At 41.4% G+C, this 24,259-nt stretch overlaps 1 protein-coding gene across 1 annotated transcript in view; it reads right to left on the bottom strand.

Moving 5' to 3' along the window:
- The window catches only part of lmx1bb (LIM homeobox transcription factor 1, beta b), a gene marked incomplete at both ends in the record, with an annotated part of 51,208 nt that extends 35,390 nt beyond the window's left edge, over window positions 1-15,818 (bottom strand). Inside the window, 2 exons of the mRNA XM_080530921.1 lie at window positions 14,744-14,930; window positions 15,677-15,818. Coding sequence (XP_080387047.1) covers window positions 14,744-14,930; window positions 15,677-15,818 — 329 coding nt within the window. The remainder of the gene's footprint in view (window positions 1-14,743; window positions 14,931-15,676) is intronic.
- Between the last annotated feature and the right edge of the window lie 8,441 nt (window positions 15,819-24,259).

Here is a 24,259-nt window from a genome sequence, read left to right on the forward strand (position 1 = left end):
TAATGATGATCCCTGCGCAAAGATCAAACCACACCTATTTAATGAGATATCAAAAAAATGTGCTGCTTAATCCACAGTGACATGTATTTGCTTTATAAATCTAAATCAATTATATACTAATTACAATAATAATCTCTATACTGCAGTCAGCAGTCTCACACATGAACATTAGATTCAATGTTATTTACGAAAGGAGAGAGTGTGCGAGCGAGAGAGAAAGAGAGAGAGAGAGAGAGAGAGAGAGAGAGAGAGAGAGAGAGAGAGAGAGAGAGAGAGAGAGAGAGAGAGAGAGAGAGAAAAAGGAAAGAGGATATCTTTCCTTTCCTTCCCCTAGCTGTGTTCATTCCCATCTTTGGAGTTGTGGTGAACTTAAAACCTATAATAAAATAATGAACAGCAGCGTGTGTGTAGATTATCTCTCTCAGAGAAATACTTGTGGGGAAAAAGAAAAATATATGCAGCATAGTGTGGCACCGAACCTATATTTCATGCATGACTTTGGAGAATGTTAATAAGGATTAGAACCATACGTCAGCTAATGTACTTTTCCATAGCAAGGCCAACAGTGTTTTCACTTGTGTCTCTGAAAAAGATATGGTGTCTACCGAATAACACTAACTCCAAGTTAGGTTTTACAGTATGAGTAAAGTGTTCTTGGGTTAGAAGAGATGATATTGCATAAATATAGAATATGATAGGTTACAAATAACCTCTCTTTGTCAGGCATTGCTTGATTCCTTGTGTAGGCAAATGTTCAGCAATATTTATTCCATTACAGGTGACAAGTCAGAGAGCATGCTCTGACCCTGCTGACCCTCCGCTCCTCAGCATGGCTTCTGTTTAGTGTAACTGGGATCCAACTGAAAGCTAAAATAGGGGCTTCATGTGTATATGTTATGTTTCCAAGGAAAGATGGACCAATTAATCTGATTATGGTCACAAATCCTACAACATGTGTAAGCATAATCTCTGAGCATGTGGGGTACAGATGTGTGTGAGGGGTGTGTGTGTGTGTGTGTGTGTGTCAGTGACCTCTGTCTCCCTCTTTCTCTTTCTCTCTCTCTCTCTCTCTCTCTCTCTCTCTCTCTCTCTCTCTCTCTCTCTCTCTCTCTCTCTCTCTCTCTCTCTCTCTCTCTCTCTCTCTCTCTCTCTCACACACACACACACACACACACACACACACACACACACACACACACACACACACACACACACACACCCACACTATTAATAGTGTACCCCTAGGCTAGACATGCTTACACAAACATTAGTTTTGCATGCGTTTTGAATCTATCAATCAATGGACAGATGTATACAGTATGTCTATTTAGAATAAGACGTCACAACTGAACTGCAACTGTATGCAAATATAGGCTGTGGGTGAGTGGCTGTTCCTCGGATGTCAGAAAAGTAACAGCAAAATAGCCAGAAATGAAATACAGAGTGAAATTGTAAACCATCTGTCAAAGCCTTCTCGGTCTGTTTGAAAAAACAACACCAGAGCACTTAAGGGTTTTAAACAGCCCCTTTTCACTGGCATGGCCATGAATATGCCTATTCTGAGGGCAAATCCTTTCATTTTCAGTGGAGAGATCTGACTCGGTCAGAGCTCTGTCTTCCGGAGGGGTGCGTACTGTATGTTGTGCCACTGTAGGCCGTGCTGAGGGGGGAGAGGAAGGGGAACGAGGAGCTGACAGACAGGGCCTGATACTGCACCTCCACCGCAGGCGAATCCCCAGCTAACCCCTGTGCTGACAGCCAGGATGTAGCACTCATCCACAGGCCACAGCCCAGGGCCCGGGGCCCAGGAAGGGAGAGCAGGGAGAGGGGCAGCCTGCTGATGATGGAGGGGGGCGGTGGTTTGGGTGGCACGCACCGCTTACTGCCTCCAGAGCAGCGCAACCGGGAGGAGAAGCCACAGACTATGTCGCCTGCCAACATCTTGTCCAAAGCCTGGCAGTGGGACAGATCGACTACACACATACACACACACACACACACACACACACACACACACACACACACACATACACATACACATAGACACACACACAGAGACACAAACACGCAGTCATATGGACAAACTCACTCACTTATGGACTACACGAACACAGACATGCACATACACACACACGCATACAAAACGTAGCCATGCTTAGCTTTTTCCCCATTTGCTTTCAACATAAAAGAATCAATTATAGGGACATACTGTGACAAGCCAAAATGTTTTCTTATAATATTTTGAACACTATACACTATATTGCACTGGTAGTGAAATAGTAGTGATGTTTTTAGTATATTAAAAACATACAAAACATTTACCTGTCAATTATTTGACCATTTTGTTGGATATAACTGTGATAGGCTATCCAAGGAGAACAATTAAGATGTCCTTCAACAAATTTGTAAACTCACAATCTGTGTAGAAGAGACGACTCTCTAGACTCTAGGAGTGACTGGACGATGGGGTGTGGGCTACACAGAGCTGGGGGGGAGAGGCCACTCATGACCCTGGCTCCACACTGCGAGAGGGCCCCGCTCAGAGCCAGTGCTGTCTCTCCAGCTGGGATCTCAACGCTAGACTGAGGCTTGGGTTTCAGAGCAGGACCCCGGCCTAGGGGTGGGATGGCTCTCCCCTGTGTCTGCAGGGCCAGAGGCAGAGCTGCAGGGCAGAGGAGAGGCTGCGGGGCTGACATCAGACAGACGCCCACCCCAGGGGGCTGGGCCCGCTCACCCGCCCGCTCTCAGGAGGAGGCAGCGACAAGCAGAGGGGCCCAAGACAGATTGGGGCTGCCATAGACCACAAGTTTGCCTTTAAACTGCTGAGTTTGTATTTGCATCCCACCACAACCTAGATAGCTGCATTTGTGGGGTTTTCCGCCTCACTGACAATCTGAATAAGGCACCAACATAAAACGGACGTATAAAGCCACACGGTTTACCCTTTTATTACATACGTATAAGACTATATAAGATATGAAGGACGTATCATAAAAGTTGAGATGAATTGATAGATATGAATAGATATGGCAGTAACTGTGCAAACGAAACAGCATATGCTAAGTAGATCAAATCATCCAAAAGTCATAGAAACTGAGTGTAGTGTGCTATATATCAGTGACGTGCAGTGAGATCAATGGTTGGGAAGGCACTAGCTAGTATCAGAGCCTGATTTACACACATATGAACCCGATAGAGGTAGCTTAAATTCACCATTCAATTGGCAGGTTGCACAATACTATTGGCGACCGTATGTTTCATATTTCATAACAGCATTCTTTGCACACACATACAGGTAACACACACATACAGGTAACACGCATACAGGTAACTTACGTATTCGATTCACGGAATGCAGTTCCACTATTCATACTCAATTCAACACAAAATATATATTGCATGCTCTTACCTTTACTTGAATGTAAATATCCTAAAAAACACATCTATATTCCTTGTTAAAGTGCTATGGTTAGCTATGCGTTGACAGCCAAGACGAGTTGCAGTACCACTCCATTTGAAAAGTGTTATTTTCTGTCCCTTTGTTTGAAGTAGGTCCTTAAGCTCAGGCATTGGTCTTCCATTGTTTATTATCACTCCCTGTTTTGATTAAAAGTCAGATTTTGAAACATTTTAAGGGTAGATATAACGCTTTCCATTTTTGCAGCCCCTGGGCAACTGAATTACGTGCGCTCAATAGCTGCCTCCGTTGGTGCTTTTTCATTGCAGTTTTACAGTATGCTTGTAACAGGCATACTTATTGCCCATGCTCCATCCAGTTTCTGAGGGGTTGCGCAATCAGAAGTGAGGCTGAGCTTGTTGCTGCCTCTTCTCTCGTCTCTCCTTGTATTTACAGCGGCGCTCAGCAAATTGTGCGAATTGGTGATTTTGGCTATAAAATGATTGGAATCATACAGAAATAATATTTATAACACAGATAAGTGAATGCATGTTTTTTCTTTTTAATCTATTAATGACAGATATGTTTCAGTGATTCCTAAGGAATACTGTACAACTGAATGGAGACATGTATCTTCATTAATGTTGCACAGCAAAGTATAACAGAAATCAATGTTTTATCTTGTTTTGGAAATCTCCCATATTTCATCCCCTTATCCAGGCCTTTTCTGAGGTGCAGGATCGTTTTGCACCGCTCACGAGCTCTGGAATTTCCCGGGAAGATGTATTGTGGCTGTTTTCTTGGAAATATTAAGATCCAGCCAGCAGAGGCAAGGTGGGGGAAGGGAGAGGAGGGGGACACAGACGATCAGTATCACCGTCTCTGATGATGACATGCCTTTTAAAACCCAGCTTTCTCTTTATCCCCCTCCCTCTCTTTCTCACCCGCCCTTCACTCTCTCTCTTTTCATACTAAACATAGCGCCTGTGTCCTGGGTAGGCAGCCCCATAGTACACTAGACTGTGTATTGTGTGAACCTAGTGAGCACTCTGCCCTGGCATCACCGCAGACCCTCCACATCTGCATTGTCTTACACTGGTCATCAACTGTACTCTACCAGTCCTGTCCCCTCCCCTCCCCTCCCCTCCCCCCATCCTCTGTCCCTCTCCTCCACTCCCCCATCTAGCTCATCCAAATATTTCCCCTGGCCGCTTTTTGAAGCTTCCATGGGTCATGGGACCTTGAGCACAAATCATTCTAGTTGGTTGTGGGGGGGCTGGTCAGAGAGGTCGAGAGAGACACATCGAAACCCAATCTGCACTGTTTTCACTTGGGGCTTATTTTTCTTACCAAGACAGCCATCGCCAATCAGCAGCCGTCCCCAAACAGAGAGGAGGTTTAGGGAGCACTCACTGGCCTAAATGTTGTCCTGGCAGTTTACTTAAACCCCTCTCTCCTCTTGCCCCAGGGGGAGAAGGCATATTTAGAGTTCTTGACAGCCTGCTGTGCCTGGGTCCAGGACTTACACGGTCCTGGCTCTACTTTGATAGATGGAGAACACAATACATCTCCTGGTTTCCAATAAAACAGAGCTGTTGGTTTTTACAGTGTGACACCTCACTTGCAGTCCTTGTTGTTACAGAATTATAGCCCATAGAGCAGGCGAGCCAGAAAAGTAAAGCATGTCTGAGAGACCCTCCAACTCTAGGAGGGAGAACAGCTAACCACAGAAACCGTTTAAGACCAACGATTATATCAGAGTGATACTTGTCTAAATACTGTCTACTTTCCAGCCTGTATTCCTATTGGAAACCTCCTCCTCCTCCTCCTGCCAGCTGAGTATTGGCCAGCTGATAGACAGGACAGTAAGAGATGACAGTAGGAGATGAGCCAGTGCAGATACACCCCCCCCCCCCCCTCCCGCCCCCAACTGAGGTCTCCACCAGCTCTCAGTGAGGGTGGAGGCTGGCAGTTCTCAGTGAGGGTGGAGGCTGGGCAGCTCTCAGTGAGGGTGGAGGCTGGGCAGTTCTCAGTGAGGGTGGACGCTGGGCAGCTCTCAGTGAGGGTGGAGGCTGGGCAGCTCTCAGTGAGGGTGCAGGCTGGGCAGTTCTCAGTGAGGGTGGAGGCTGGGCAGTTCTCAGTGAGGGTGGAGGCTGGGCAGCTCTCAGTGAGGGTGGAGGCTGGGCAGCTCTCAGTGAGGGTGGAGGCTGGGCAGCTCTCAGTGAGGGTGGAGGCTGGGCAGTTCTCAGTGAGGGTGGAGGCTGGGCAGCTCTCAGTGAGAGTGGAGGCTGGGCAGCTCTCAGTGAGGGTGGAGGCTGGGCAGTTCTCAGTGAGGGTGGAGGCTGGGCAGCTCTCAGTGAGAGTGGAGGCTGGGCAGTTCTCAGTGAGGGTGGAGGCTGGGCAGTTCTCAGTGAGGGTGGAGGCTGGGCAGCTCTCAGTGAGGGTGGAGGCTGGGCAGTTCTCAGTGAGGGTGGAGGCTGGGCAGTTCTCAGTGAGGGCGGACGCTGGGCAGCTCTCAGTGAGGGTGGAGGCTGGGCAGTTCTCAGTGAGGGTGGAGGCTGGGCAGTTCTCAGTGAGGGTGGAGGCTGGGCAGCTCTCAGTGAGGGTGGAGGCTGGGCAGTTCTCAGTGAGGGTGGAGGCTGGGCAGCTCTCAGTGAGGGTGGAGGCTGGGCAGCTCTCAGTGAGGGTGGAGGCTGGGCAGTTCTCAGTGAGGGTGGAGGCTGGGCAGCTCTCAGTGAGAGTGGAGGCTGGGCAGCTCTCAGTGAGGGTGGAGGCTGGGCAGTTCTCAGTGAGGGTGGAGGCTGGGCAGCTCTCAGTGAGAGTGGAGGCTGGGCAGTTCTCAGTGAGGGTGGAGGCTGGGCAGTTCTCAGTGAGGGTGGAGGCTGGGCAGCTCTCAGTGAGGGTGGAGGCTGGGCAGTTCTCAGTGAGGGTGGAGGCTGGGCAGTTCTCAGTGAGGGCGGACGCTGGGCAGCTCTCAGTGAGGGTGGAGGCTGGGCAGTTCTCAGTGAGGGTGGAGGCTGGGCAGTTCTCAGTGAGGGTGGAGGCTGGGCAGTTCTCAGTGAGGGTGGAGGCTGGGCAGTTCTCAGTGAGGGCGGACGCTGGGCAGCTCTCAGTGAGGGTGGAGGCTGGGCAGTTCTCAGTGAGGGTGGAGGCTGGGCAGTTCTCAGTGAGGGTGGAGGCTGGGCAGTTCTCAGTGAGGGTGGAGGCTGGGCAGTTCTCAGTGAGGGTGGAGGCTGGGCAGTTCTCAGTGAGGGTGGACGCTGGGCAGTTCTCAGTGAGGGTGGAGGCTGGGCAGCTCTCAGTGAGGGTGGAGGCTGGGCAGCTCTCAGTGAGGGTGGAGGCTGGGCAGCTCTCAGTGAGGGTGGAGGCTGGGCAGCTCTCAGTGAGGGTGGAGGCTGGGCAGCTCTCAGTGAGGGTGGAGGCTGGGCAGGAATCTGCGGTGCTGGTTAAAGTAATCCGATTGGTCTCAGTGCATCTGATCTGCAGTCTAACAGACTTCCAAACAGTTGAATGAGTAAATAAAGTGCCCCAGGGGGACTCCTGCTGGAGACGGATTACCGTAAGGGTGCACACAAAGGAGTCTAAGCCCCACCGCACTCAGGCAACTGCGGACAAAAGCCAAAGTTGGGCTTATACCAGGGAACCGGCAAAGTTTATTAATCTCATCCTGGGCTGCACCTCCTGCTATTGCAAGCCATGCAATCCCATGCATGCTAACACACACACACACACACACACATGCTCAAGTGCATCCAAACCCACCCACCCATCCACCACAACATCACACAATCAGATTTCATAACTCTGTGAGGAACTTAACAGAATTAGTTGGTGTGTGTGTACTGTATGTGTGTGTGTGTGTGTGTGTGTGTGTGTTTGTGTGTGTGTATGTGTGTGTGTGTGTGTGTGTGTGTGTGTGTGTGTGTGTGTGTGTGTATGTGTGTGTGTGTGTGTGCGTGTGTGTGTGTGTGTGTGTTTGTGTGTGTGTGTGTGTGGGGGGGGGGGTTGCGTGTGTGTGTGTGGGGGGGGGGGTGTGGGTGTGTGGGTGAGTGTGTGGGTGGGTGTGTATGGGTATGTGCGTAGGCCTCATAAGATCAGTCTCATGCTCACTTGGCTGTGGAAGAGGGCTTAGGGGGAAGTATGGGCCATGGCATTCTGGAGCCCCATCCCATCCTGCCCTATTCTTCCCCCTTTCTGGGTCTGACACAAATAAAGGGATTAGGAGCCCCTGTTTCCGTCAGGCCCTCCATTCAGGACAAAGCGGGCCACAGCTTAGTGTCACAGTCTATGATAAAAGTGCAGATCTCTGTCAGTCAGCTAGGGCAGAAATACCAGTGTTTGGTAGCTAATCTCATTTGGAGATGAAGAAAAAGGGTGGCAGAGACAAAAACATCGGAAGACTAAAGTGTGTTTGATGACATTTGCCAAAGTACTAACGTTATCACCTTCATACGTCAGAAATGTCAACATAAACACACTTTTATGTTTGTCCAACTGTAAAAGTTGCTGCCATTGCTAAAATAATTAAATTAATTAAATAATTGCAATGGATATCGTCTATACAGTGTACTCATTTGGATAATTATAAGTGTGCGTAACTGCTACCAAGCACATAATCTAAACAATCTAAATATGATGGCACACAGGGAACGAGAGAGAGAAAAGAGACAGAGAAAGAGAGAGATATACTGTAGCTAAAAGTCGTGGGTGAGGGTAAACTTACTGCTATGTCTAGATCCCCATGTGGAGGTAGAATGTGTGATGTGAGTGTGAGAGGGAGCCACGGACACACAGCAGTCTGCCTGCAGCACTTGCCACCCTGATGCCACCCCTTTCTTGTGTATCTGTGAAACGCCTACGTGTTGGAAAAACATTCCAGAGTGGGATCACGTATACAGACTGGGGGCCAGCTCTGAGATCCGGAGCCAGCAGAGGACCATGTCTCAATTCCACATGCACATTCGACTGAGCCGTTTGTAGAACACACGGAAAGATTACGTACTGATGCCATTTTGCAGGTAGATTCAAGTGGTCGTTATTCTAGAAGGACATCATCATTTATTCATACATATTTTAATCTAATTGTCAACATATATCAGTGAAATGTATTGAGAAGGATATATCGTTGTTTCCTCCATCACTGATCTTTTATTTTATTATCTGTCTTACTCTTCTCTCTTTTGAATGATTCAACAGAATAAAGGACAAAACGTCAAAAAACCTTGCTCCATGTGTGCATTTCTATTTGCTTTCACTAGATGCAACTTCATACGTAATTAATATGTATATTGTATTTAATATTGTATGGTTCTCTTCATTTATCTTATGAATAGTTAACATACTGTGTAAATAAACCTGATCCGCTGAGCAGATAAAGCTGTTGATGAAAATCACTGTGTTCCCATTTCCAAGGCTTTCTCTCTACCATTGGTGATTAGCATTCCTGCCTGACTGACATGTCCCACTGGCTGCCTAACAGCCGGCTTTAGGAGATGAGGTTAAATTGTGGCTACCAACAAATTGCATGCTTGAGTTGCTCTGCTCCCCTTTGCTATCATTCTGTGTAATGTGAGCACACCAGGCAGATCCCAGTACAGATCCGTGTCCTCCTCTGCACAACAGCTCCCCCACATAAAGCCACAGAGGCGTAGTCCCACATCCTTACCCACCAGTCTGGCCTCTTAAGTGGTGATGGGCATTAAGATGGCTGAGCCTCTGTGGCTTGCCAAAGTGTCCTGCGAGCTCGTCATTTTCAGCTCCTATCGTACACACACACACACACACACACACACACACACACACGCACACACACACACACACACACACACACACACACACACACACACACACACACACGCAGGTGCAAAAACACACATAAGCGTGCAGTCACACACAGAGAAGAGTTAGCAGTGACCTGTGTTTCCTTGCTTGACTGTGAGGTCAGTTGAGAGTCATTTTATGTAAATGTCTCCAAAACTATCAATAACATACAGTAACAGCTTCAAAAAGTATAGATATTATGAAAATGCTAGTTTCTGAGTAACAGTGCAATAAATAAGCTAATGGATAACAAATTACCAGAAGAAACAGTTTCAAATGGTCTGTTAAACACGCCAGAGAGCCACAGTCACTGAAAATGATGTTCATGTGTTAAGTATTCATTTAAGAATATAGTCTACTATAACTGAGGTATGGAGCTTGTTTGTTATGACCTGTTTAATGAAATATTAATGATTCACTGTGTCTGTGACAGAGCATCTTATAAATGGAAACTGAATTCACTACCAGAACACACTAAGACAAAGGGAATACCAAATACAGACGGCATCGCAAATATATACCTCCCTAAAATGCCGTCAACGGGTCAAAATGTGTTGGGGAAAATGGTAAGCAAGTCATGAGATGACAGATGATTGCATCATACTATGCTGCTGGGACAGGCCAGGCAATGTTGACATAGAACCCAATACTTCCTTACAGAGGAACACGGCTAGCTCCAGCCAGCTCCTCGCCGTGCTGTAAGGAGCCAGGCAAGCTGAAGCAATATTATCCAGCTTACGGCAGCTAACATTAGATTTGTCTTTCTGCAGGGGCCCTCCACTTCTTCACCAGCACAAGCCATAGCCACTTTTTCATCCTCCTCTTTTTCTTTTGGTGAAATTAGAGAACAAAGAACACTACCTTTTTTTCGCAAAATAAGACTCACTGTTTCTGACCTAGCTAGTTTATATCCCAACATTAAAACGGCATGGCATAGCTGTGCATACGAGAAGCTTTGTCCGCTCCACACATGGCCTAGGAGTCAGGGATTACAGAGCCAAGAGGAACCGTTGTCCATTTTTGCGTGCATCCCTGTTCACACAGAGAGCAAAGGCCACACGGGAGTGTCCTATGGTGAGTCAAACACACAGTGAGCTAGTGCAGAAACCCAGCCGTCAGCATGTATCCTCCACCCCGCATCCCGAGCACAGCTAATTAAAAAACAACATTTCACAGGAGGACACCTTTAACAGTCCTAAAAAGCACCTATCAGCACACCAGGGGATCGTCCAACACTGAGTACTGCAGAGGTTTGGGGGCTCTAGTGTTATGCGTTCGGTGGTCTGTTATTATAACATCCATAATGTATTATTATGTCAAAATTAACCTGATAATTAATATTGAATCTTCAATATATAATAATGAAATAAGAAAGGCTACTGTACACAGTTTGGTATGAGTATGAATAAATAACAGATATGGATAATAAATGTTGCATTGATATGGCAAACATATTTTATATATGTATGTATATATATTTATATATATATATATATATATATATATATATATAAAATATGTTCTGGTTCACAGTTAACACAGTATGCAATCAAATGGTCACATGAAAGAGCAATGCTCCAACTGTTGCCACCTACCGAATTGCACTGGCCCAAACATCACAATCTAATAATTTTTAATTCATATTTACAAAAAATATAAATGTACATTCTGAATCTGCTAAAACATAAGTGACAGCCTTGGTATGGAATGCTCTGCAACAAGGCAGTCCATTGCAGCACAGTAAGTATCATCCAACACATTGGTCAAGTGACACCCTTATTAAGCAGGTCTCTTCAGAGCAGATGCTTAGTTAGGGAGAACGCCCCTCTCGGGGAAAACTCTCTCTGTCCTAATGATGTATAATTGACCTCCCAACACCAGGTCACAATCAACCCTCAGGGGGATGTGTAATTCCACTCCATTTTTCACACATCATCTCCCACCCGACCTCTCTGTCTCTACGGCTACCGCTCCCACACAGCTGATAACATTACATGTCTTCTTTCTTTACATTGTCACATACGCAGCGATTGAACATTCAAACTCAGTCGACAAATGTAGAATTTGGAAGATGTGCAAACATTTTGTACAAATATATTCTATACAAATGTAAATATAGTCCCTAATGTACGATTTTGCAATTACAGTATCTATTTCAAACTGTTGGTAACATAGGATTGATATAATCTTTCATAGGTAATATTGTATTACAATATTATTTTATTATGATATACAGTATTATATTAAAACATTTGCTTTGCTATTTCTTTTTCCAATAAGAGAAAACAAACAAACAAATAAACAAACAAATGATTGTCTATTTTTTGGATCAATGAATTATTTGAACAAAACAATATGCTTGTGAAATACTTCTTAATTGTAACAAAAAAAAAGAGACAAGTAACCGTCTCTATAGTTCTCAGTTTTATTGAGATCCAATGGTTTATAACTTCAATAGGAGAAAGTCTAGAACATTTGTATAGTATTACATCGTATCTTTATCCTATAATAACAACACTATTCAGCTGAACTCTGGAGCAAGTTTTGTAAAACTATATTACAGGGAGTTAAATTGGGACACAAAATCATATGAACTCCCCTGTCTGAACAGAAAAGTTGTAAATTGTGGAAAAGGGTGTTAAAATGAATGTTTGCCAATCCCTTGATTTATGGTAGCTAGAGATGATTATGGGTATGAATCAATTGCTGCAGGAATGTAATTAGGCACCTCTACCGGAGTATGGCCAGGAGCTTGCCTTTCAGCCGTAGGCAGTTTGTGGGCTGACAAATGCATCTTAAATGGGTGTCATAAAAGTCAAGAAGGTGCCAATTACATCTCTAAGTATCCTATCAATGCAAATGAAATAAACAAATAGGGATAGTTATGTGTAAGCGTGGGACCCCCCTGTTAGTTGTTGACCTGAAAATAATGGAAGGTGAAGAAATGGTGTATGTAACACGTGATGAGTAATTGCGTAGGTGTACATGACGGCGCCCAGCAGGTTATTGTTTACAATCCCTCTAGATGCTCTGGCATACACAGTTAAAACACCTTCAAACACAACAGCACGTCGAAAGCAACACTTGGAAGGTGTCAGGGGCATCTGTCTCAGACTTCAAGACGCAATTCACCACTGCCTGTTCATACTCTATGTGTACCTCAGTTACTGAACGCTTTCAGAGGTAATCAAAAGGATATACAGTACTAATGTAAAAATATGCTTGAAACCTCAAAACATTTCAATTAAGCTATATATTTATACCCCTTATAACTTCAAGTTACAATTTTCCGTCACTTAAAAACACACAAAGGCACACACACGCACACACACACGCACACACACGCACACACACACACACACACACACACACACACACACACACACACAATAAGAACAAGACCCCTTTCCATGCAGAAGACTTGCACCGTTTATCTATGTCACCGTTTCCCAGCATCTCCCAGGCAATGGCATCCCGGAGCTGCTGCTATGAAATTCACATTGTTGCCACTAACGGCCTATGGTCATGTCGGCGAAGCAGGAAGAATGGCAGACAAAAACAGTGATGCATGGCCATAGATGTAGCTCATTGTTGGTTGCAAGGTATCTAGCAGGGAGCTACAATGTCCCAGTGATTAAAGTAGCAATGTTAAAAAGCCCTGACACAAAAAGCTTAAAATTTAGTGACAAGCATGAAGAGCGCTCATGCAATGAGTAGGAACATAGGGCACCCCACAGTCCACGGGCTGCACACAGTCTGTGAGGAGGTATAAACCTCAGCCTCCCATCGAGAGAACAGCAAATACCACCAGCCAGTCAGTGTCACTATTGTCAAGACTCACTGATTAGATACCTGAAATGTTAACTTTGCCAATGTACTAATTCATGGACTCTCTTGGCCCTCTCCATGCATGCATGAAAGGTTGTTTAAAGGTTGTTGTTTGTAAGGTTGTTTTCAAAAGCATTAAAAAGCCACAACATATAATACATTAAATAATGTTTGATATACTTCCAACAATGTTGAAACACTTACCAACTGTAAGCATTAAACTATTAGCCTTTGTTCAAAATTGTGTAATAACAATAATCATAGGATAAATATTATAATAAATCTCACTATAATGACAAATATACTACTACTACCATTACAACTACTATTACAACTACTACTACAACTACTACTACTACTACTACTACTACTACTACTACTACTACTACTACTACTACTACTACTACTACTACTACTACTACTACTACTACTACTACTACTACTACTAATAATAATAATAATAATAATAATAATAACAACAATTACTACTACTACTACTACTAATTTATACTACTAATAACAATAATAACAATAATATAATTGATCATAATAATATCGATAATATAAGTGTAAACATAATTCACCTCGTGTAAGATTAAAAAATAAGCAGCTTTTTTTGTCTTTTTCTTTTTTTAATGTTTTATATGGCCTACAATCGCGTGCGCGCTATCTATCTGTACAGATTATTGGCTGTAAGTGCGTGCATACGTGCATACGTGCGCTGTGTGTGTGTGTGTGTGTGTGTGTGTGTGTGTGTGTGTGTGTGTGTGTGTGTGTGTGTGTGTGTGTGTGTGCGTGCGTGCGTGCGTGCGTGCGTGTGTGTGTGCGCGCGCGAAAATATTGCTAACAATATGAGTATAGGAAAGTATAGGAAATAAGGAAGTTGTTTTGCTGTTGTTTGTATCTTTATTTCCCTAAAATTAGCAACTGGCGGCGGATTCTTCAGGTGTATCATAAATATGTCAAAAGAAGTTCAAAGGATCGATTGATGCTGTATAATGTATTTACAATTCGAGGACAGAGACCCTCCAAACAATTTAAAGATGCATTGGCTTAAATTAACAATAATAACGCAAATAAAATAGCAGGTTTGCTATTATAGGCCTGCATGCGGTAATTGGCCATAGTAGGCCTACTGATGAAGAAAACTTCGAGAATATACATTATATAAATTAGGCATACTAGGCTTATCGAGCTTGTACGATCGAGGCCTAGAATTCTTAAAACAATTACTGTTTATATTGAAACGATAAGACCAATGGTTTGACATGAGAGACCGTTAATGGCTTGTTTCTTGGCCTTCGCCATGCCTTTACAATATCATTAAAAGCCCTGAGTAGCCTATATTCCGATGAATGCAATAATTGACCATAGGTCTAACTGGAGTGTAATGAACAGTAAAAACACTAAGCATTATATCCACGGGCCCGCCCTTTGCGTGAGAGTGACAATAATAGGAACATTATCCAAACACGCAAACACATCCACCAATTCGAACGAATCACTTGAATTTTAACAACTTAAATATATTCGGGTGACACAGTATATAGGCTGGCCTATATTCAATTGACGAACAGTCATATAGCCTATGAGTATAATTTACAAGCATCCTAGATGTATATATTTTTTAGATATTTCCCTGTGCATTTTGTCATCAAACAACCATTGACCAGATATTAATACAGGATAAGATCTTACTGTTGGTAGTCATGTTTGCAGTAAAGTTTTCTTTCCCGGAAGTAACAGCTGGTAGTGAGGGGCTGTTGACACACAGCGCACTGCAGACACTCCTCGTGCCAGGAGGAATCGTTGACTCTCATCAGAAAGCGGTCCGAAATGGGACGCTGGCATCCTTCGCAAACAGATTGGTGGTGGCACTCCGTCCCTAAAATGGATATAATGTAAGTTTATTATGTAACATAGAAGTAACACGTGTCGGCCCATGCACTATCAAAAAAAGATCAACCTCATCCATAGTCCCACTGAAAAAGCAATGATTATGAAAATATAAACACGCACAAGTGATTCCTGCAGATATCAGCAAAGGGCTCTAAAAGTGAATTTGAGCAATAGCCCATGCAGACCATAGGCCTCCATAGAAAACAATACGGTGTATAAATAGTAGCCTAGACTGATTATTGTCGTGTGAGCCAACACCAAAAAATCATACATGTGTTTCAACAGACACAGGTGGGCCACAACTTACGATGAAATTATTCAGATGGTCAACTGGTCAATTATTGACTGAAATGTAGACATGATCTGTTCACAAATGAATGAAAAGATAATTGCCTAGTGTAGAACGTTGGATGCCTATGGCTTAGCCTTTCTTCTTGCTTTTTGTCTCGTTATATTTGTTCTGTCATGATCATGACAACAACATGTAAACAGTAAAAAACTAAAACAAATGTGAGAGGAAATAGCCTATATAATATAGCAATAAATATGAGCCATGAGGACACGTCAAATGTGCACTGATAAAGCTGAAGGGCGCACTGGCGTTGGAGCTTTCAGAATCTAGCCGTAGACTATTTATACAACTTTTGATGTGCTGTGTGCATCAAGGCTATACTCTTTGGAGACTCTTACAATACTACTAAGCTGGGATGCAGAGAACAAACTGAGACTCACCAAGCATGATTCCAAGGGTAGCTTGCCCAGACCGTAAGGGATGATCTTCAATTTTAATACCGTCCAACATCCTTGAGTACTTGGATTGATTTCTCGTCGAGAAACAGCGTTCCAGTGACTCGGGACCTGTTGCAATATCCATAACAATGTACTGTCAGACTTTTCTTCTCTTTAAATCTTAAGCCCACAATATTTGCTGAGACTTACGTGCACATACACCCATATAGGCTATTCAAAAACAACGTGTGTTCCGAGATTTGCTCCCTCTGAAGAAAAATAATATGAATGTCGGCGTCGCACCGGTTAAAACCGGCACTTGTGTCTGTCCTAAACGGAATCTATACGTATGTCACAGAGCAAGATGCGACAATAAACCTGACAAACACTCTCAGTCACCTGTTAATTTAGACTGAATACGTCTCGGCTATTATCCTCTTGTTTGCACCCGCGTGGTCAAATCGAATCTTATGGTGAATCCTTGTTTGCGTATGTTTGTATATCTATCAAGAAAAACAACAACAGATCCCAAAAATATCTGTGAAATGTTCCAATAGTAACTCTTCAGATAGTTTGCCCCTCGGATCCCTGCCGCTTGAACATTCTGAGACCGAGATTGAAGCGAAGGGATCCTCCTCCCACCCCTCCGTGGTCGCGTCACTTTTTTTGGACTATTCACTGACATTGGGATGCGATTGGTGCACAGTGGAGTGAGTCTACTGAGGAAAAGCATGAATTCCGCCCTACTAGAGTGAAGCTAGAATGAAGATAGACAGAAAGCAAGTTATTATTATTATTATTAATAATAATAATAATAAACATAGTGATGATGATGATGATGATGATGATAACAATAACAACAACAACAATAATAATAATAATAATAATATAAATACATATTGATACTAATAATATTTCCAGTAGACTAGTAGTAGGCTAGTAGTAGTAGTAGTAGTAGTAGTAGTAGTAGTAGTAGTCATAGTAGGCCTATAGTAGTATTAGTTGTAGGCTATAGCCTAGTAGTAGCCTAGTTGTAGGCTATAGCTTAGTAGCCAATGCTGATAGTGATATATTAATATATTAATTAATATATATTAATAATATACATATTGTTGTCATGGTTGCAAGATTTATGTCGCATAATGATAAACTGACTAGGATTCTTTAAGAGTTGTCTGACTGAATGGATGTTGTGCCTGAAAAACTAGATTTCCATTTCTTTGCCCTCTATTTTCTGTCTATCGCATCCTTCACATATAGGTTGGAGAAGCTTTGAAATCAGGTATTGGACCATCACGCTTTAGACGTTCACAAGCTTTGTGGTATTGTGTCCACTACTACAAAGACTCGAACCTATTGACCCCTACGGGCCTACCACCCTGCATGCACCTGGCGATGGGTGGCGATAACTGAGCACCGTGCGGCCTTTGCTGACGGTGAGAGCATTCTCGAGACTCGTGAATCTATAAATATATCGGCATAAAAGCATAATGATAGTATTCCTCCATTCCGCTATAGAGTGACAACACGAAACGCACATTTAACTTTACTTTCCAACGAGTGCAACAATTCACAGAAAAAGAGCAATGCACAAGCAGGCCAACCGGACTGACGTTGTTGACCAATTAATATACTTTTCGTAGACCTATGGTGATATAATTAGCCTATTTTATAGCCTATAAAAATAATTTAATATCGGTAGGCTATCCTAGATGACAAATGGTATTTCTAAACGCCTATTGTGCCTTTGCCAACACCTAAATCCAGGAACGAATGTAGCGTTTAATGGATAATCTACATGCAGGTCAAGTTACATTGTCTTTGTAAATATCTAAATATTCTAAATATTAGATTGTGATACAATTTGCCCACGAATATAAACAGTTGTGAATCAAACCCAGATATAGGCCTATACGCAATTTAAAATAAATTACTTTGCCCTCACATGTCACATTGACACAATTATGCTATGTTGTGACTTATCATTACAATCACAGACGGCCAGTCCTTTCATCTGTGTTTTTTTTAATCAATTGCACGTGTCCTCAGTTGTGACAGATTCACAGGACTTGAAACCAGGTTTCTTTGGGACATGGTGGCATGGAAAAGCAATTGGAATCAGTATCTTAATGATATTCGAAAATAGGTCTAATCCACCATAAAAAAACTATTTTTTAAAAATGATTGCATTTCAAACAAAGACGCAATAGATTCACTTCCAAACAATACGTTCAACATGTGTAATAATGAGTTAGTTCATACAATATGGTGTGCGGTTGTACAGCATGTTGTTGCATACAAAAACACCTTAAATGTTGGATATTTCCAGTTGCCTGCTAAGGTGAGGAATGTAAGACCGAGAATCGCCCGTAGCCGAAATCACAGGGCGCTATAATTCGTCATGCCTCCCCTCCAGCCTCACTCAGAGATGCCGTATCTATCTCGGAGGCATTTGAACATTCGGGCGGCCATGAGAGATAGCCTACCTGTTCTCAATCTAACACCCATGTTTTCTACAGCACACCACACATTTGGTATGGCTTTATATTGTTCCAGAAACAAACACATTATTTTATTGCAAGGAAAACGGCAGGTAGGCTATTTAGACATGTGGGTGTTAGATGGTGTAAGAATCAGAGAGGCCTCAACTTGACGGTGCTATCATCAAGCACAACATCACGTATATGAGAGGGAAAGGTTGGAAAAGACGCCCTCTGCTTAAGTTAATTACTCAAATCGGCTATTATTTATCGCCCCGTGTCTAAATCCGATGGATAGCTTAATGTCAGTGAAGTCAAATAAATACTTCATCAAACTCAAACCGACCTGTCAGCGAATGGAATGAGAAGCCTATTATGTTGTACATTGTTTAGCTTAAAATAGTTATTATCAGGTGGTATAGGCCATTTTCCAAAGCAGTAGGCCTATTCCAAAGCATATGTTGGGAAAGTCCTACATATAGCAAAAGGCCTATACTATAAAATGACACATGGTCTATCTTTGTATTATAAATCGATATATATAGGCATGTATATTGTATGTGAGACTGACGCATGGTCTCAATTGTGCAGCTGCAATTCGACCGGCATCTGGACGATGACACTTCACTTTCACATAAACAACAATTATAATAATAATAATAATAATAATAATAATAACAATAATAGTTGTAATAATAATAATAATAATAATAATAATAATAATACTAATAACAATAATAATGATAATGATCATACGAATATAATAATAACAGTAAACATGAGAATAACAATAATAGTCATCATCATCATAAAACATAATAATAATAATAATAACGACAATAATAATAATAATAATAATAATAATAATAATAATAATAATAATAATAATAATAATAATAGGAAGAAGAATGTGACTCAGACAGAATGACATCGAACATATCGTGCTTAAAATAATGCAGGCTATACGTTGACAATAAATAAAAGCCACAGTATTGAACAAAATAAGAAATCATTGCGTAACTAATATAGATTTGTATTAAATATATGTTCATCGATATTAATAAAGGAAAACAAATTGGCCCATGCAAATGTTTAAAAGCTGATCACGTATGTTACCTCGTATCCATACGTGTTCTTGATATCCTTCGTGGACCATGGAGGAGGTGAACTGTAGCCTACTTTGCAACGCTCTTCTTGAAAGACACACACTTGATCCTTGATTTGTTAACGACGCCCTCTGGCGTTCAAAAGACTAACTGCTGATGTGTATATCTGTGGAAAAGAGCAATTGTCATCCCTTCAAAGTATTACCGATTACCGTATGCGTATACAATATTCAAGCATATTGGGTTTGGGTTGTCGACCTACCGAGTTTACGTGTCGGTTCTCTTAAATAAACGAATGCACCACGGCTCCCGTTTTGTTGAATGTGTCTTTTGGCGGGTTTTACTGGACCTAGATTAAGTCCTAAAAAGCATCTTCAATGGAAATGTGACATAGTCCAGAACTATAGAGGCTTAATCTAGATCCGGGAAACTGTCCCTTTACATTTAAAGGTATCAAGCAAAGTATACGGTCATATCCAGTAAAACATTTGAGATAATATATTATGGCCAACAGGAATGTAATTGGAGTTACGATCAATAGACAGCATGGACCTGAAGGATTGGCCAGTGGAGCAGTTGGTTATATGACAGAAGAACACAGGATAGTAAATGCACCCGTAGTCTATGAAGTATAGCATCAAAGTATAAACGAGCTGCCATTTCGATGTTATAAGAACAATTTACTTGCAATTGGGAAAATGTAAGCATATTGAACAAACTATTAATAATTACGAAACCGATTGCCACTTGCATATATAGGTCAAATGCAATATCAGTAAGTCAATTGCTATCTCAGTCAATGCAGTAAAGGCATGGATAGAAACTGTCGAATACTAATAAACCAAATGCTTTGCCTGAAGCGTTTAATGGGCCTCTACATGAGGACCCCTCCCATGCCCTCGAAGAACTTAACGCAGCAGGTGTGTTGCATGTGCACCTTGGGGAAAACTCCCAATAAGTATGTTTAAAAGCCTGCGTTCATTATAACAACCCATTTCTATTGCATCCATCGAAAGGTAAGAGCTTATTGTTAGAATGCAATGCATGCAAGCTCAAGTTCAATTCGTCGATGGCATGTAACGAACAGCATTTCGTTGTTGTCCTGTAAACTGCGCCATGTTTAATAAATATAACGAAATAAGTATCCCCAAAATTAGAAATTAGATTTTTGATGTTCATTTTCACAACATATAACAACTATAGGCTTATTGCCCAAAAAGTGGCAATTTATGCAATTTGTATCGTTCCTTATATAATACATTCCTCGATACCTCGATTATTATTCTGAATTAATCGTTATTCTGTTATGTAAATAAAACAAATTGATTTCAAACTCCAAAACAAAAAGGGAATAAAACAGAACAATATAGACGTATATAGACTCAGACAATTAGCCATGGAGATTTCTTAGTCGTCACATAATCAATGTTCATTATCCATTGACTAGGAAATACAACGCATTCTCTGATTAGGCTACAATATGGTTTTTTTCAATGCTGAACATTTTTGCTATTTATTTAAATGCCAGTGGAAGGACTGTGAAATTTGCATTTGATCACAAGATTTCGGTCAGGACATTTTTTTATATTAGCTTTGAGAACATTTGTTGTTTCATCGTTCATAAAAACCCACATAGTCTACCATACATTTTAAAGAACACAAAATGAACACAACTTTATGGGTTTATGGTAACTTTCATATGACGTTATGCCTTAATATAACTGTATGCCTATGTTATAACATATGCTGTTAAACAGCCTATAATGAGTAATTGTTTTTTTGTTTACTGGAGAAATAAGATGTTTTGAGGTTACTGATTTGCTTATTGCTATATTTTATTATCCTTTAATAATTTCTGCTGTTATTAGTAACAGTTGAACATCTCAATGTGATTATCAATGCTAATGAGGTTTAACTTAAAATACACATGATAACTGCACATGGCCATTTATTTAATGATAACCTGTATGTATTATACCAACTCATGTAACAGGGCAATACATGTATTGTTTGTATTTTCTTGGAGAACAGTGGCATTTGGACATATCTGCTTCAAGCTATTTTTTTGCAGAGGTTATTCTGTAGTAGTCTGTTATGATTACATCTTCAATAACTAGCTGCTACACCAGCCTGTATATGACCAGTCTTGAATCTTTTAACGGACTATGTAAGCTATACAGTAATTAATTGAAATATTGAAGTGTTTTTTTAGGATGTATGTGGCTGCCCTTACCAAATGACCTGTATTCATGATTACCAGGTGACTAGGAGACTAGCAATTGTTGAGATATTCAGCAACATCAGTACTGGATTGTTGCGTTTAGAATGATAAAACTGTCAAAATAAATGTCAACCTTTTTAACATGGTTGTGTCTTGCTTAATGACTTGGGACTGTTGTGAATGTGAATGTGTAATATGGAATGTGTGCATGTGGAACATGCAGATATACTTGTTGGGTAAAAACTATGTGAAATGCATTGCACTTCATAAAGATATGCATAACAATATTCATTTGCATGCACACAAGAGCATTCTCTACCAAAACATAATTTTGAATGCATTGTGAGATTATACAATATCTCTCTTATTTTCCTCTTAAAAACATGACGCAATGCAGTAAGATTACCCGTTTTGCCAAATATCCCTTTTCCATTCTGGTGCTAAATTAATCTAACTACTCATATTGTTCCATTTCTTAGCACAAACAAAATGATTCTGCTGTCAATGCTGCTGCTGTGCTGTGATTCTGCTATTCTATATATAATTCTAAAGGTACGTACATATATCATTCTAAGGCAACCTACAACTGTGTCTGCACCCACAGTTGATATAAAACATTGTAGAAAATGTAGTATAACTTATTATGGGAGAAACTATTTATTCTATATTATATATTTGAAATACATGTAAATCCAGGAAATAGTATTACAAAACATTGACAATTGCTTAAAAGTTCACATAAAGTATACATAATAAACTCATCCTGAAAAAGCTAACCCCTAAATAATAGCTTACAACAGAGACATACAGTAAATTGCAGTGGAGGACTTTGATGGTTTAACTCACTTTGATCTTTTAATGAGTGTTTCTCAAAACCTTTTGCTCTCCATGATGCTTCTTTGAAAGCAAGGATAAAAGCTCTCGTGCAGTCTTGTTTGCTCTGCACAAGATATGGTTTAACATCTTAAATCGCTGCTAACAACCAAAAGTAGTCTGAGGTCCAGAGCACTTGATTTAGGAAATATCATACACAAAATGTTATTTGATTAGGTGTTTGTTTTTTGCAACTCTCCCCTCCTGACTTCTGAAGCCCACACCTGGAGCGTCAGACAGATTAGTATCCTGCAAGGGCAGTGGTTATCCTGCAACTCAAGCATGTCCTGTTTGATACACATCCCAAACTTCAAAGTACACCATTGACTTAATTAATCTTCCATTAATTTGGGCAATAAGTAGTCGAATAAAGCACAGGGACATAAATTGTCATAAAAGTATAATGAAAAGTTACTTTAAGTTACAGTTATATAGCAAGAATTGGTTATTATATACAGTATGTAGGTGTGTCTCTCAGTATATAAACTCTTTGCAGCACAGACAAACAAAGAACAATGTGATATAATGATCAAATCCACCAAACCAGACTCTTTATCAAAGAGGGAGAGAGACATCTGTAGCTCAGAGGCTCACTATCAGAACTACAATGATGCCCCCTGCTGGAAAATAAAATACTTACATAGGAGACCCCAGAACATGGAGAGTATTGAGCTGGAGTTTTTTTTCCAAACCATTTCTAATTCCATGTGGTAGATGATGAACATGACATACATGTATTTGTATTTGTATGTGAAATGATCTTCATTTAATACGCAATGTCTCAACCGAGCACATCTAAATGTATTGTTTACAACATTACTGTGAACAATCTTTGTTATGGATTGAACAAATTGTAGTGATAGGACTATTTCTTAGCAATCATCATTAAACTTGACACCTGTTATTAGAAATGACTTAATTATATGCATATTATTGCCATACTTCGGAAGTATAAGGACTATTGGATTTGCAGTGAATCATTATTCTCCTATCCTGCCATAACTGCCGTTTCATAAAAACACACAGAAAATGTGTTTTGGAAATGCCTATTCAATATATCAAACAATCTAATATAGTAGAAAGCAGATCAAAGATGGCAAAAGATGAAACATGCTGTCAAACCCAGCAATCTCAAACACTTTGTATTCAGGGAAGTGGGGATCTCCTTCTCTCCTCTGCTTCATGTCACATATACAGGGCATTGCAAAACAAGACTGCATCCAGACCACAACACGTGGAGAACACTCCAAAAGTATTCAGTAGACAGTTTTGCATTGTAACAAAACTACAATTCCTTTTAGGCGTTCTGCATGCAGTATATGACTTTAGCCAACCGGTATTGACCATTGTCTAGAGACCATCGTTGTGGCATGGAGGGATCCATCTGGCATGTGGATATTACTTTAACCAAGAAACATTTAGCATCTGAGGTAACTGCTGAACATAACAGCATAGAGAACCAACATCTGGAGAACTTAATAGGCCACATAGACAGGGGAGTTGTGTCTGTGAGTGGGAGATGATAGAAAGGGCAGAGCAGAGACTACTCAGCTGAAACAATAGAGAACATATATGTTCAAGCTCCATTTGAATACATGTACCCAAAATGGACGTCAATAGTCTAAAGACACACATGAAAACTGAATGTAAAAAGTTGGATTCAGGTGTTTTTTCAGCTTCACTTCTCTGGCAGTGGCTGAAGTCTCTCAAATCAAACAGGATTTACAATGCCTTTCATCGGATGGCTGTGTTGTTCGTACAATTCGTCTCCAGAAAAATAATGTATCCCTTGACAAAAAGTAAGGCTGCAGGAGGTTTGTAGCATGATTTTAGGATATGTGCCATTTACAACAGCCGTACACAGATTTTCTCATGTGGGATGCATAAATTCTCTGTGTGCTCTCTA

The sequence above is a fragment of the Nansenia antarctica genome (genome assembly GCF_963989245.1).
Source record: "Nansenia antarctica genome assembly, chromosome: 5".
In the NCBI taxonomy this organism is placed as follows: domain Eukaryota; kingdom Metazoa; phylum Chordata; class Actinopteri; order Argentiniformes; family Microstomatidae; genus Nansenia; species Nansenia antarctica.